Here is a 15,433-nt window from a genome sequence, read left to right on the forward strand (position 1 = left end):
AAACATTACTTACACTATCAAGAAAACAACAACAACAACCAAACAATTCTATTCAGAATTTTGTAAAACAAAATTTGATTTAAATAATAACAATCACAATTATTTATATTTGCATGTAGTATGTGTAATTATTGTGCGAAAAAAGTCACAATGTTAGGGGTCAACCTGTATCACAATTTGTAATCTCAACGTAAAATGTTATCAAATTATAATGAAATGCATTATGTGCTGATGAGAGTTTGCTGTTGTCGAGCCATCAGGGAACTTGGAGTTTGCACTTTTAGGAGGGCGTAAAGTTACAGAGTGCTAAGCTGGTATTATTAGACACCAGTGCTCAGCCAAGCACACAGATTCCATGTCTGATCTGCCCTTCCTGCTCAAACCGCACAAGGGCGAAGCCCAAAGCATGCAAATATAGTCCATCTGATCAAATGAAGGCTGGGCCATGCTGTTAAGCAATCATCTTTTTGGCTGCGTCTGATAAGTGGAGTCTGTACTCTCCAGATGGTGTGTGCGTGTGTGTGTATGGATGCAACTCAGAGAGCCACAGGATGAGGTCAGTCTGGCCACACTGATCAGTCTTTTCTATGCTGCCAAGATCAGAATCCGCTCCCGAGAGAAGGAGCCCAGGATGCACAGTATGGGCTTGGAGCTCAGTCTGGAAAATAGTGCGCAAATGCTCACGTTCCAACGGTTCAGCAAAAAAGGAAAAAAAGAGGGTGATAAAAGAGAGCATATATGGTGCCAAATTAGTTTAAAATTTTAAGTAGTGGTGAAAACCTGGGCGATGTGGGAAATTAATTGGAGCTGCACATTTCTGGATAAATTGACAATCCCGAAATTTTTTTTCTTTTTTTCTCTTTTTTTTCAAACAGAGATCACGATTCTGAACTGACAACTGAACAAAATAACTTGCAATTTACTAGAGGTTCTGACAAAATTTTAATTGCTGCAGTCTATTTAAAATGTTTAATTTATTTGAATGAATTATTTTTAAAAAAATGATTCAATGACTCACTCATAAATACTTCTTGTTTCATTACTGGGTGAAAAAGCGTTTTTTTTTTGTTTTTGTTTTTTTTGAACGAATCTCTTGAATGAATGATTCAATGACATACATTTTTTAACATTCACTTGTCGCCACCTACTGGTGTAACAATCTAAATGATACAATCTTTATATGTTGCGTCAAGTTACTTTCAAAAGGTGATTTGGTCTATTTTACTTCTGTGATATGAATATTTGTAACACAGAAATAACAAAACTCTGTGGTTGAAAATACTGTGTGTGAAGTTGTCCCATACCTGTCCTGAACATAACCGTCTCTCTGGATCAGCGGCAGTACCAACGCAGATCTGAATGCTCTGGTGTGATTTTGTCAAAGGTTTAATAGAAACAGGGAAATCGTTGTCATTTAGAAATGAGATTGCGTGGGTGTTTGAATCGAGATTGCGACCTTTTAACGATTAATCATGCAGCTCTAAATGGAATACTTGCATACTTCAACTGTATACTAACGACTATTTAAAAAAAAATATTAAGTGAAATGGCAAGCACTATGCAGCGAGAAATGCTCTACCTGCTGGTAGATGGCGTTGGTTCCAAAAAGCATCTTTGACGGCCATTCACAATCTTTTTCGCAGGCTTTTGACGTGAATGGAATCCTAAGCCCCTTTCACACAGCGCGTTGATCCCGGGAAATTGCCAGAACACCTTCTTTGTGAACGCAAACACGACCCGGGATTGATGCCGGGATCGATCCCGGGTTGGGGACTTAGTAACATTGCCGTGTTCAGTCCCGGAAGGCGCGCTGTGTGAACAAAAGCCGTAATCAATGCCGTGTCGTAATGATGGCGCTGAAGCCGGGTTAGTTCGCCAGCGTGAAACGGTACGTAATGTGCTAGTTTATGATCGAGTCGGAGCAAAAAATTCACAAGTCTGGTAGAAATCGCAGCTCATAAGCAAACTATAGACGCTGCTGAGAAATTACATGTGTGAATGAACCAAAGTCAAACGAACCCGGGTCAAACTCCCTGGTCACTTTATCCGTGTATTTTCCGTGATCTCTGTGTAAAAGGGGCTCTATTCTCCTGGGAATATAAGACGACCTTGGTGAACTTAAGTATACTGAACTCAGTAGGTCTTTACATACATACTCCTGGTTCCTGATAGAATGGGTAGAGCACATTGGTGTTGTACTTGATGCTAAATTGTCCACCTCTAAGGTTACTCCCAGATCTGAGATCAACTCATGGCTGTGGAATAGCAGTAGATGATATGAGAGTCTGAAAGGGAGATTGAGAGGAACAGAAAAAGCTGGAGGGAATAAGACCCCTTAACAGGGCAATTCAATTAGTCTGCTTTTAGAGGAGCGAGGAAAAGAGAGATAGTGAGAAAATGTGATTAATGAAAGTGAGACACACTCATAGAGCATCCACTGAAAGGTTTACTGCCTAACCAAATTTGAAAAACACAATTAAACTGAAGGCTATAAGCAATTGCAACTAATAAAGTGATTTTTTGGCAGATCCTTTACATAAAATGAAAGTGAGTGGAGCTTGGGGATATCCAGCTCAAAAATGACAACAAAAAAAAGTACCATAAAGGTGGCATTAAAGTAGTCCATACGACTCCTGAAGTCATACGATAGCTATATGTATATGTGAAGAACATACTGACAGATGCTAAAAAAAATCTAGGGTTTAGGGTTATTGTAGTTATTAGCAGAATTAAAGAATGGTAGATTCTAACTTGTACGTAGATGTAAACTTGTATGCAAAAGTTAATTTGATTGTAAAAGTACAAGTAAACTTGTATGTGTATGTAGAAATCGAAATAAAATTGTATGTAAAAATAGTACACTTGCATAAGTTAACTTATACTTACAAGTAGAAATAGAAATAAAGTTGTATGCAAGTACATCTACGCATTCATACAAGTTTACTTTTACATACAAGTAGAAACAAACTTGTTTGTAAAAGAAGATGCATACATATACACTTAAGTTTACGTCTACATACAAGTACATTTTTATGTAAATAAAGGTAAAACCAAATAAAGGTAAACTTGTATGTAAAAGTAGAAGCTTTTTCATACAGGCTTGCTTCTATTTGTACATAAAAGTTTACTTGAATGTGTATGTAAAACCAGATGTAAACTTGTACACATTCATACAAGTTGACTTCTATTTCTACTTCTACACATTCATTTTACATACAAGTTTACTTCTGTTTATATATATATATAAGTTTGCTTCTACTTGTAAAAGTAGACTTATGTACAAACTTGTATAAACTTTTGCACAAAGAGAAGTAAACTTGCATGTAAAAATAGATGAACATACAAGTTTGTTTCTATTTGTACAAACAAGTTAACTTTGTCTACCCGTACATACAAGTTTACTTCTACTTGCAAGCTTGCTTCTACTTGTAGATAAATTTACTTCTATTTTAACATACAAGCTTGTATTTGTAAATTAGTTTATTTGTATGTAGATGTAAGCTTGTAAGAATTTGTACAAGTTTACATCTGCTTTTACATACAAGTTTGCTTCTACACATTCATACAAGTTTACTTTTACATTCAAATTTATTTTTATTTCTACTTCTACATGTTTGATTCTACTTTTACTTACAGGTTCACTTACAGGTTCACTTCTACTTGTAAAGTTAGACGTAAACTTGGTACCAACAAGCAAACTTCTAGTCAAGTCAAGTCATCCTCATTTATAGAGCGCTTTTAACAATTTAGATTGTTTCAAAGCAGCTTTACAGAGATAAACATAATTTAAGGTAACAGAGATTGGTTTGGTTTTATAGTGGTTCTTGAAAAATGTCTTTTCCAGCTAAAGTTAGTTTTGATTGATTCACTTCCGTCTAAATGATCATTTGTTATTAAATTAGGGGCCGCTAAGACGACACCGTTCTCTCTAAACAGACTTTAAACGTGAACCTGTGATAGACGCTGATGGCGTTCACATGCGCATTAAGAATTGATTCTATAGTTATGTGCGTTTGAATATATGTGCGCAGGTTTGTAATTCCTTACAAACCATGCCTAAACAAACTACTTGTCTTGTCTATAAATTTTGATGCAGAATTTTATTTTATCTTATCACTTTTGGTAGGTACGCGAACCGAAAAATTCCACAACGCTTTATCTGTAGAGTGGTATAGGGATCCTCTATAGGGAGAGGCTAGTTGGCACTTCAGCTCTGCATTGTCATCGGGTCCAGGCGAAAGTCCTTCGTCAGATCTGGAAACGGCCTGGATCCGGCAGGCTGCGGGAAAACCTCGGGATAAACAAAGACACTAAAATTAGGGATGATGCCATTCTTCTTATGATGTAACGAGTACATCAGGATTTAAGGGAAGTGTTCCCAGTTCCGGCTGACCTAATCTAAGCAGCCTAATATTGAATTATAGAAGTCTATAGAGTGTTATGTGAATGCTAGGTCAAAGAGATGTGTTTTTAGTCTAGCTTTGAACTGACAGACTGTGTCTGCTTCCCGGACAATGTTAGGGAGATTGTTCCAAAGTTTTGGTGCTAAATAGGAAAAGGATCTACCGCCAGCAGTCGATTTAGATATTCTAGGTATTATCAACTGGCCGGAGTTTTGAGATCGCAATAGACGTGAAGGACTATAATGCGTTAAGAGCTCGCTCAAGTACTGGGGAGCTAAACCATTTAGTGCTTTGTAAGTAATCAGCAATATTTTAAAATTTATACGATGTTTAATAGGGAGCCAATGCAGTGTTGACAGAACCGGGTTAATATGGCGGTACTTCCTGGTTCTGGTAAGAACTCTAGCGGCTGCGTTTTGAACTAGCTGTAGTTTGTGTATTAAGCGTGCAGGGCAACCACACAGTAGAGCATTACAATAATCTAGCCTTGATGTCATGAACGCATGAACTAGTTGTTCCGCATTTGTCAATGAGAGCATATGACGTAATTTAGATATATTTTTAAGATGGAAAAATGCGGTATTACAGACACTAGACACGTGACTTTCAAATGAAAGATTGGTATCGAAGAGCACACCCAGGTTCCTAACTGACGACGAAGACTGAACAGAGCAGCCATCAAGTGTTAGACGGTATTCTAGGTTATTACGTGTGGAAGTTTTTTGTCCAATAATTAGAATCTCTGTTTTTTCAGAATTTAGTAGTAGGAAATTACTAGTCATCCAATTTTTGATATCAACTACGCATTCCGATAATTTTGGCTGGAGTAGACTCCAGCTGTCTTGTGTTTGTGGTTTTGTAGCTCAGAAATGGTTTTGTTCTCTTTCTCTCCCTGTTGCTTTGTAAATATAGATGAACATACAAGCTTCCTTCTATATGTAAACATAAACTTTTAATAATGTGTACAAGGCTACATCTGCTTCTACATATAAGATTGCTTCCACTTGTACATACATTTATATTGACTTGTACTTTTACATACAAGTAGAAATAGAAGTAAACTTGTATGTAGAAGTCAACTTGTGTTTTCATGCCTACCTGTGTTGTTAGCAAATATGTGTGAAAGTAGACTCCAGATGTCTTGTGTTTGTGGTTTTGTAGCTCAGAAATGGTTCTGTTCTCTTTCTCTCCCTGTCGCTGTATTTTATCTGCAGGTCTAACTGGCTGAAGCCGTGCTGCGGGAGGAGAGCGGCGCTCTGGCAGGTGTGTTTGCTGAGCGCTGGCTTCAACTGTTTCCTGGTGGCCTGTGTCATCTTGGTGGTGCTCTTACTGACTCTGGAACTGCTCATCGATACTAAGCTTCTACAATGTGAGTATTAGTAGGGGTTCGGGATCTCTTTAGAAGCCATTCTAGCCTCAGAATGAGGATTTACCATCTGGTTAGCACACATGCTCTGACACATCAAACACGAATGATTACTGTATAAGGGATTTGGAGTTGGACTACACTGGTCATGCTGTTTTAATTTACTAGGAAGAGATAGCTCAGAGTCATTCATACAGGAATCGGACTACACTGGTTGAGCTCGATGTGATTTATTAGGGATTCAAAATACTGTGGTCACACTGTATGCGTTGATTTTAATTACAAAAAAAATTACTAGCACATAAGAGTCATTCGTTCAGGAATTTGACAACACTGGTTATGTTGTATGTTGTTGATTCATTAAAAAAAGATTCCCTAAAAAAATTACACTAGTCTCACTGTTTTTAATTCCCTATAGAGAAACAGCTTAAAGAATCCTGTGTTTGGGATTCACACCACATTGGTTGGGCTGTAGGTTTTTGATTCACTAGGAAGAAATAGTTCATAATTGTAATTAGTTTGGGAATCAAATAAAAAGTTTATAAGAGTCATTAGTAAGGAATCAGACTATACTGGTCGATATGCATGTAATTTGTCTGGGATTTGGATAATTGTGTTCACACTGTATGTTTTGATTTACTATAAAGAACTCACGAGAGTCATTCGTTTTGGAATTGGACTACACTGGTCACGCTGTATGTTTTTAATTCACTAAAAGAAAAGACTTATACGAATCAGTTGTTTGGGATTCAGACTACGCTATGTTTTAGATTCACTAAGAGTCTAATAAGAGTCATTTGTTTAGATTAGATTTAGATTTTTAAATATTCAGTTGGTTCTGACCAACCTAATAAATCACATGCATTTCATATTCTCATAATACAATCTTTACAATTGAGAAGTATGCAGAATATAGTATACACTATCTCTCATAACTATACATCTGCAATTGTTGATCTAATCTCTGCTGAGATTATTCTCAATAAACACGTTGTGCAACGACATGTTCTTTGCTGCTATTTGCCTTGACATGTTCACTTCTCGTAAGAGCCTATTGTAAATCCGAATGGAGATCCCCATTCATGCTATGGAGAAAAATCACAGCTCGGCGTGCAGATGAGTGCGCACTAAAGAGAGAAATGTGAGAGATGACAGAAGCATAAGTCAGCTTATATCTCTCTGTCTTCTCTGGCCTTTACAAAGTCCTGAAAGACAGATTGAGGGGGAGATGGATTGGAACGGAGAGAGAGAGAAGAGTGAACGAGTGCAGGACAGCGAGAGGCCGGCGAGATTAATGGAAGGAGGGATGGAGGGAGATGAATGGGCTGATGGACAGATCAGTGAACAGAGCAAACTAAGACATATGGGCCGGGAGGGCGGGCGGGTGATAACTGAATGCAGTAGATCTCTTGCACCGTAATGGAGCGGATATATAGACAGATGCAGGACGCGGATTGGGTGCAATATCAAATCACAAATGCCTAATGCTTTCAGCTCAGGCGGCTGCCGTAATGAGATTGAGCAGTGTCTGTCCTCGGCTTGCGCCACGGATGCGGCTCATGCAGGGAATTTGCCTTCCCACTCGAAAAGTCCCTGTAAGGAGGAGTTAGTTTCATATGAGAATAATTCTGAAGAATAAATGGCACATTTTTGTCCCAAGTAGATTACACTACACTATTATGTGAGGTTTTACTGTGTTATGTAAACGGACATCAATATGTATGTTTTAATGTAGCCTTCTCCCTAGAAATACTTTGATCAGTTCAAAAATAATTTGTGCAATTTTATATTATTTATTCGAACGAATTAAAATAGCAGTTTCATGTCTATCCTTGTATTGCTCAACTGGTTAAGGTTGATATGGTATTTAGAAAGTAATAAGTAATGCAATTACTTTTTTAAAGAGAGTAATTTAGTACAGTGATCTAATTACACTGGTAAATATGTAATTAGTAGCTAGTAATTAATTCCTTTTTTAGAGTAACTTACCAACACTGCTTGTATAACTTGATATAGAAACCGACAATGTGAACCTGTTTAATGATTTCAATGAGCTGATTAGCAAAACATTTGTAAATCACTTCCCAGATAGCAAATGACATCTGGGCCAGGTTTGGCCCACATCTCCCACATTCTTCTGGCACACATATGGCGGGCGATAACTCAACCTGAGTGTGGCTGGCAATAACATACATATACAGGCCTCATCTGGGCCAACTATGGCACATATGGCTCAGTTCTTGCAGCGGCAAAGGTCATGTGGGCCAGATACGTCCCATATGACCTTTGCCTGCCAGAACTGAGCCTTATGTGCCATAGTTGGCCCAGATGAGGCTACATGTATGCTATCTGGGTTTTTTTGGGAGCAAAATCAAAAACAAAGTAATAACTTTCCTGATCAACATTCAAAATGAAACCAAAATTCACCCTTTTCACTTTCTTGTTGCATCATCAAGGTTTATTGTAAATAATGTATCTTTGCCTATTATTCTAAAAATAAAAGGTATTATTAGAATCATTAGAAATTTATATTTTCATAATATTTAAATTAAAATGGCTAAGTTACAATATTTGTAATATATTTTATCAAAATGTAATGTAACGTGCCATCATCTAACAACTTTGATGCATTGAATTTGATTCATTGAAACATTCCATCCAATCCATCCAAATTAATCAATTCACAAAAATGATCTGAACACTAAATACACTAACATTTAAAAGTTTGGGGTCTGTAAGACTTTGTAATACTTTTGAAAGAAGTCTTGTTCTCGCCAAGCCTGCATTTATTTGATTAAAAATACAGTGAAAGCAGCAGTATTCAGAAATATTATTACAACTTACAATAACTGTTTTCTATTTGAATATATTTTATAATGTAATTTATTCCTGTGATGGCAAAGCTGAATTTACAGCATCATTACTCCAGTCTTCAGTGTCACATGATCCTTCAGAAATCATTCTAATATGACGATTTGCTGCTCAAGAAAAATTTAAAATGATCACCGTTGAAAAGAGATGAGCTGCTTCATATTTTTGTGCAAACCGTAGAACAATTTGATGAATAAAAAGTTAAAAATAAAAAGCATATCTTTTGCAATCATACTGACCCCAAACTTTTGAATGGTAGCGTACTTTTTTGGAGTTGTTTATTTTGATTTTGATTATTTAGCTCATTACATTTGACTGTATTTTATCCTGAGTCATTATGTGAATTGTGAGTGCAGAATCTCTTTGATTTGTGTCCACAGTTAATAATGCATTCCAGTTCGCCTGTATCATCCACTGGATCAGCCTGGTCATCCTGTCGGTCTTCTTCACTGAGGTGAGTGTAAATGTGTGTATGGGAAAAGTCACTCAAGATCTCAAAGTCATTTCTCATAAAAAATTTATCCTTCAATTCTTTCAAGACTAAGAAGTCTCAGCTACTATACACATTCATTTTATTTATAACATACAAAAAATAAAAATAAAGTCGCTGTTTGGATTTAAACAGGCGAATGCTTAAGAGTCTATGATTGGATCATTATTGCAGTGATTATTATGTTTCTAGCATGTTTGGCAACCATTCTTCTAGCCCTAATTGATGGAGTGTGTAGCTTTTCATTTCTTAAACAACCATGTAGGAAGACACATCATGACCATGTTTAAGGATGACAATGTTAATATACATCAGGCTCAAACTGTGAAAGAATGGTTGGGAGGGAGAATGAAGAATAATTTTCACACATGAATTGGCACCTCTGATTCCAGACCTTAAATTCAGTGAAAGTCTTTGGGATGTGCTGGAGGAGACTTTACAGAGTGCTGGACTCTTGCATTGACAATACAAGATCTTGACCAAACATTGATGCACCTCTTGCTGAAAATAAATGTTGTTAAATGTTAATAAATGATGTTTTTTCCATAAATTTTTGAAAGATAATGAAGTAACATCTCTGCAATAAAAGATTTTCATGGATGTGAGTGTTTAAAGGTCACAGGCGACTAAAACAACCAAGATGCTGACTCTGAGACAATCATGATTTACAGAGAGCCACCAGGCTTACTAGAAAGACTTTTTCACAAATATCGATAAAGTATGTTGTTTCAAATTAATGAGACCAAAAGGGGATCTATTGGATGGAAGTATTTGATGTAGGGCTTCGTCTGAATGTTTATGCTGTAGGGCCGTCTTAATTGAAACCAAGAAAAAGCAGTTTCACATAGTGCTGTTACTGTACTTTAAAAGTGTGTGTGTGTCCTGACACGTGCTGACTTCAAATTGATTCCCATTTCTTCAGATCCAGTTGCATTTGTCTCTGGCTCTTTTAAAGCAGACTTGCATTTATTTCCTTCAACTTGCGTTTTACTTGTCGATAAAGACCAAGAGACAGGAAAGCCTGAAACTTTCGGCGTCGCTCACATCTTTTAGCCTGAGAGAGAGAGAGAGGGGGGGTGGGGGGGGGGGAGAGAGATTGAGGTAGGAGATAGGAAAAGCTAAAAAGACTACCGTGTGCTACCTGAGTCAGCAGTCACTAAAACACAGCGTCTCCTTCGAGTGTTTCGATGAGATCTCGCCAGCTTGCGAGTTTATGAATACATATTGCAGGTCACTGATATATTATGAGCTGCATTCAGAGACTAGATGAAAGGGGAAAAAATGATTCGGGTTGGAAATGGGTTTTGCGGAGGCGCCGGGGTTATTTCGCCACCAAATGGAGGTGAATTCTGTTGCCGTCACATCTCGATATCACTTAAATTTCGAATTACACTACGTACACATTTCCCCTGCAAGCTCATTATTTACGTGTGCTGTTCGTGGATCGCTGGAAAAGGAATGTTTGCCTGTTTTTTTGTTTTTTCTTTTTTTCTTTTTTCCAAGGCTTTTCCCTTGGTTTTCACAAAACGTGGATTGCTGTTCTTTAGTGGATGATTTCCCAGAATGCAATGTGCTGAACCATCAGAAATATGACTGATTTTCATTAATCTGTTCTTTCATTCTGTGGCGCTCTTCCACTTATATGTGTCTCTCTCTTGCTCTCCCAGACTGTCTTTAGGATTGTGGTGCTCGGGATATGGGATTATATAGAGAACAAAGTTGAGGTAAGCTCCCTGGGGTCCCATTAGTACAGGGGGGACACAGAGGGAAGAGGCGAGCCCTTGAAACTTAATGAAGAATGAGTCTCTCTGGCGCAGCGACACTCTCTCAATGTCACATTGTTGCCTGAGCAGATTGATACAACTGCACTGGGATTGGCTATTCAGTTCTGTTGATCCTGCCCATTCATTTATATATTTAATTTTTGTTTGTCATATGTGCCTGACATGAAGTTTTTAAAAGCATTAACTTGTGCACACCTACATGAAAAAAACCCTGAAATATTAAAAAGGTAAATAATATATTTATAATAAATATATAACAAAAAAATAAATGTCTCTCGCTCACTCTTTCTCTCTCTCTCTCTCTCCCCCTCTCTCTCTCTCTCTGTCTCTCTCTCTCTCTCTCTCTCTCTCTCTCTCTCTATAATATATATATATATATAGACACATGAAAGAAATCGATAGTTTTATATGATCGAAATAATACTATATATATATATATGCAAACATATAACACGCATACAGTATATAAACTTATGTTAGATGCGATTAATCATGATTATTCTATTTGATAGCACTAATATACGTGTGTGTGTATTTAATATATTAATGTTTTTTAATGTTTTATTTATATATTTACTGATTATTTTATGGTGCTCACACATAGATACGAAAAAGCTGTATTTTTTGTATAATAGAAAAATATATAAAATTCAAGAGTAAATAATACATATTATATTTATGTATGTATAATATAATAAGTGTGTGTATATATATATGTATATACATAGGTATGTATATGTATCAATAATAAATAAATGAGAAGACATTTATTAAATATTTTAAGATATATATGTGATGCATACAATTTATAAAATACAAATATATGCTATGTACATAACTATGTACTATTCTAGATATATGATTATCATATATAGTCAAATATATGCAAATGTACATAGCATATACAAATATATGCTATGTACATAACTATGTACTATTCTAGATATATGATTATCATATATAGTCAAATATATGCAAATGTACATAGCATATACAAATATATGCTATGTACATAACTATGTACTATTCTAGATATATGATTATCACAGATAATCATATATCTAGAATAGTACATAGTTATGAAGCTGAGGGACTATAATACATCATTACCGGCTATGTAACGGCCCATAATATTAAAAAGACTTTTACATGTTACAAGCTAAAAGACACTGGCGTATGATGGTTTGTTTTTGTCAGGTATTTGACGGTGCTGTAATTGTCCTCTCTCTGGCCCCAATGGTGGCCTCCACGGTGGCTAACGGTCCCAGCAGCCCCTGGGACGCCATCAGCCTCATCATCACCCTCCGCATCTGGAGAGTCAAGAGGATCATTGACGGTCAGCTGCTTTATGACAGCACACCATTCACAGGGTTTCACAGGACACTATAAAGTCTTTAAAAAAAAGGTTTTAGTTTACCAAATGTAAATAATTTTGACCCTTAAAACACTTAAAGTGTTCATGTAAATGCATTAGCCAATTCAACTGATTAATTTTACTAGCTGTTGTCCTGTCCGGCCCAATGAGTGTGAGTTATGATAGACGCCCTCACGCGCGCTGCTGCTGCCAGTGTTGGTCTTATTAAAATTCAGATTGATTCAGAGTCTTTTGTTGATGCTGAGAGGAGCATGATGTCCATAATGTCTCAGCACAGGTTCTGTTTATGCAAGTGTATTCATGATCGATGGCTGGGGCAGGTCACGCTCATTCTCACTAAACATCATTGAGCTGTCGAGTGCAGCGGCGTCATGAACAACAAACATCTCTACCAGAGAGAGACACAGGCACATCTAGTTAGATTTTCAAATGAAAGACATTATAAATAAAAGTAGTAAGACTACTGAAACTGAAATAAAATTTAAAGCTATAGCTTTAAAGCTATAGAAGTATTTAAGAGAAAAAATTACAAAAATGCATAACAAAAAAAATACTAAACCTTAGACTAAAAGTGAAATGAAAACTGAAAATATAAAAGTGAAGGCTAATTTAAAATATTAATAAAACTGTAATAGAATACTAAAATAACAGCGGATACAAGAAACTGAAATACTGTTGCAATATCGTGACAAGGCATTCACCAAAAACAATTTTAGAAACTAACAAAAATGTAATGCATAAATAATTATGAATATGGCATCAGTACACAGGATAGCGAATCAAAATAGAGCTCATTTACATACAGAAATCATCAATGGATGGTAGTAAAAACATATTTACCTGCAATGAATGTTTAGTCTAACTGTACATTTTAAATTATTTTGACTATTCTTACTAGGAGTTTGTGGCATGTCAAAGGGCAAACTTGCTTTGATTTTTTTTTTCTTGTGTACCTTTTTATTCCAATTTACATCTAAATCGTTTTGTGCCTATGTATCATGTGTATTATGCATGTCCGTTTGCCCATATCTTTCCCATTTTCTTTGAGAATGGTTATGTGCAGATATGAGAATTACATATTGTTTCGTGTGTGCGTTCATGCACCTCTAGATTAGAGAGAGAGAAAGAGTGCACGTTCGGCAAAAAACAGCAGACAGCTGAATACTGTCGTTATACTTAAATGCAGTGTTGTACTGGTGTTATATTAAATCTGTGTAATGCAATCTGAACACTGAAAAATGAAGAAGGAATTAAAGCTTGATATTTGACAGAGACACGCTGACCAGTTAACAATCATGAGCTCAAGTCTCACAGCGATTCTTATTCAGTTTTACGCCACCACCCTGTGGTTGTTTCATGATATGTTCACAGCAGGACATAATACACGTGCTGAACTTTAGAAAAGACACCAGTGCACAATTAGATTTACTAAGGGTTAGTTGCTGAAACTTTTTTTTTTTTTTTCATTTTTTTATTTAAGGGTTAGTTCACCCAAAAATGAAAATTGTCATTCTTACCCTCATGTTGTTCCAAAGCCGTGTGAATTTTGTTTATCTTCTAAAGATATTTAGTTTAGTTTATTATCTTAATCTAGTTTATTTAGTTTATCTTATGCATTTTTGTAATTTTTTCTCTTAAATACTTCTATAGCTTTAAATTTTATTAGTTTATCTTATGCATTTTTGTAATTTTTTCTCTTAAATACTTCTATAGCTTTAAAGCTATAGCTTTAAATTTTATTTCAGTTTCAGTAATCTTACTACTTTTATTTATAATGTCTTTCATGTCCCTCCATTGACAGCTACGCAACTACCACTTTGTCAATTCAAAAAGTTACTAATCTAACTAATCCAACTAATCCAAATTTTCTGAAGAGACACGATCACTTTATATGATGAACAGATAGAATTTCGTTTTTTATTCACGATATAAACATTCATTAACTCATCAGTTATGGTAAACCAAGGATAAAGCATGTTCGCTTGACGTGCGAGAGCCAATGAGGTTCATTCACGTGTTTCGCAGCACGTTTGAGGATTAGCGAGAACCAATGAGGTTCATTCACGTGTTACGCAGCACGTTTGAGGATTAGCAAGAACCAATGAGGTTCATTCACGTGTTACGCAGCACGTTTGAGGATTAGCGAGAACCAATGAGGTTCATTCACGTGTTACGCAGCACGTTTGAGGATTAGCGAGAACCAATGAGGTTCATTCACGTTTTACGCAGCACGTTTGAGGATTAGCGAGAACCAATGAGGTTCATTCACGTGTTACGCAGCACGTTTGAGGATTAGCAAGAACCAATGAGGTTCATTCACGTGTTACGCAGCACGTTTGAGGATTAGCGAGAACCAATGAGGTTCATTCACGTGTTACGCAGCACGTTTGAGGATTAGCGAGAACCAATGAGGTTCATTCACGTTTTACGCAGCACGTTTGAGGATTAGCAAGAACCAATGAGGTTCATTCATGTGTTACGCAGCACGTTTGGGAATTAGCAAGAACCAATGAGGTTCATTCACGTTTTACGCAGCACGTTTGAGGATTAGCAAGAACCAATGAGGTTCATTCACGTGTTACGCAGCACTTTTGGGAATTAGCAAGAACCAATGAGGTTCATTCACGTGTTACGCAGCACGTTTGGGAATTAGCAAGAACCAATGAGGTTCATTCACGTGTTACCCAGCACGTTTGAGGATTAGCGAGAACCAATGAGGTTCATTCACGTGTTACGCAGCACGTTTGAGGATTAGCAAGAACCAATGAGGTTCATTCACGTGTTACGCAGCACGTTTGAGGATTAGGAAGAACCAATGAGGTTCATTCACGTGTTTCGCAGCACGTTTGAGGATTAGCAAGAACCAATGAGGTTCATTCACGTTTTACGCAGCACGTTTGAGGATTAGCGAGAACCAATGAGGTTCATTCACGTTTTACGCAGCACGTTTGAGGATTAGCGAGAACCAATGAGGTTCATTCTCGTGTTACGCAGCACGTTTGAGGATTAGCAAGGACCAATGGTTCATTCACGTGTTACGCAGCACGTTTGGGAATTAGCAAGAACCAGTGAGGTTCATTCATGTGTTACGCAGCACGTTTGGGGAATAGCAAGAACCAGTGAGGTTCATTCATGTGTTACGCA

At 36.8% G+C, this 15,433-nt stretch overlaps 1 protein-coding gene across 3 annotated transcripts in view; it reads left to right on the plus strand.

Moving 5' to 3' along the window:
* The window catches only part of tmem266 (transmembrane protein 266), a 73,091-nt gene that overhangs the window by 43,604 nt on the left and 14,054 nt on the right, over positions 1–15,433 (plus strand). For all 3 annotated transcript variants that reach the window (XR_013196675.1, XM_077211112.1, XM_077211113.1), the window contains 4 exons: positions 5,618–5,772; positions 9,021–9,094; positions 10,798–10,854; positions 12,112–12,250. Coding sequence is in view for 2 of the 3 variants with exons in the window: in XM_077211112.1 (XP_077067227.1) it covers positions 5,618–5,772; positions 9,021–9,094; positions 10,798–10,854; positions 12,112–12,250 (425 nt within the window). In the remaining variant the exon portion in view is untranslated. The remainder of the gene's footprint in view (positions 1–5,617; positions 5,773–9,020; positions 9,095–10,797; positions 10,855–12,111; positions 12,251–15,433) is intronic.

Source organism: Siphateles boraxobius, unplaced genomic scaffold (assembly GCF_051911475.1).
Source record: "Siphateles boraxobius isolate OS27281-9 unplaced genomic scaffold, OSU_SipBor_1 65, whole genome shotgun sequence".
In the NCBI taxonomy this organism is placed as follows: domain Eukaryota; kingdom Metazoa; phylum Chordata; class Actinopteri; order Cypriniformes; family Leuciscidae; genus Siphateles; species Siphateles boraxobius.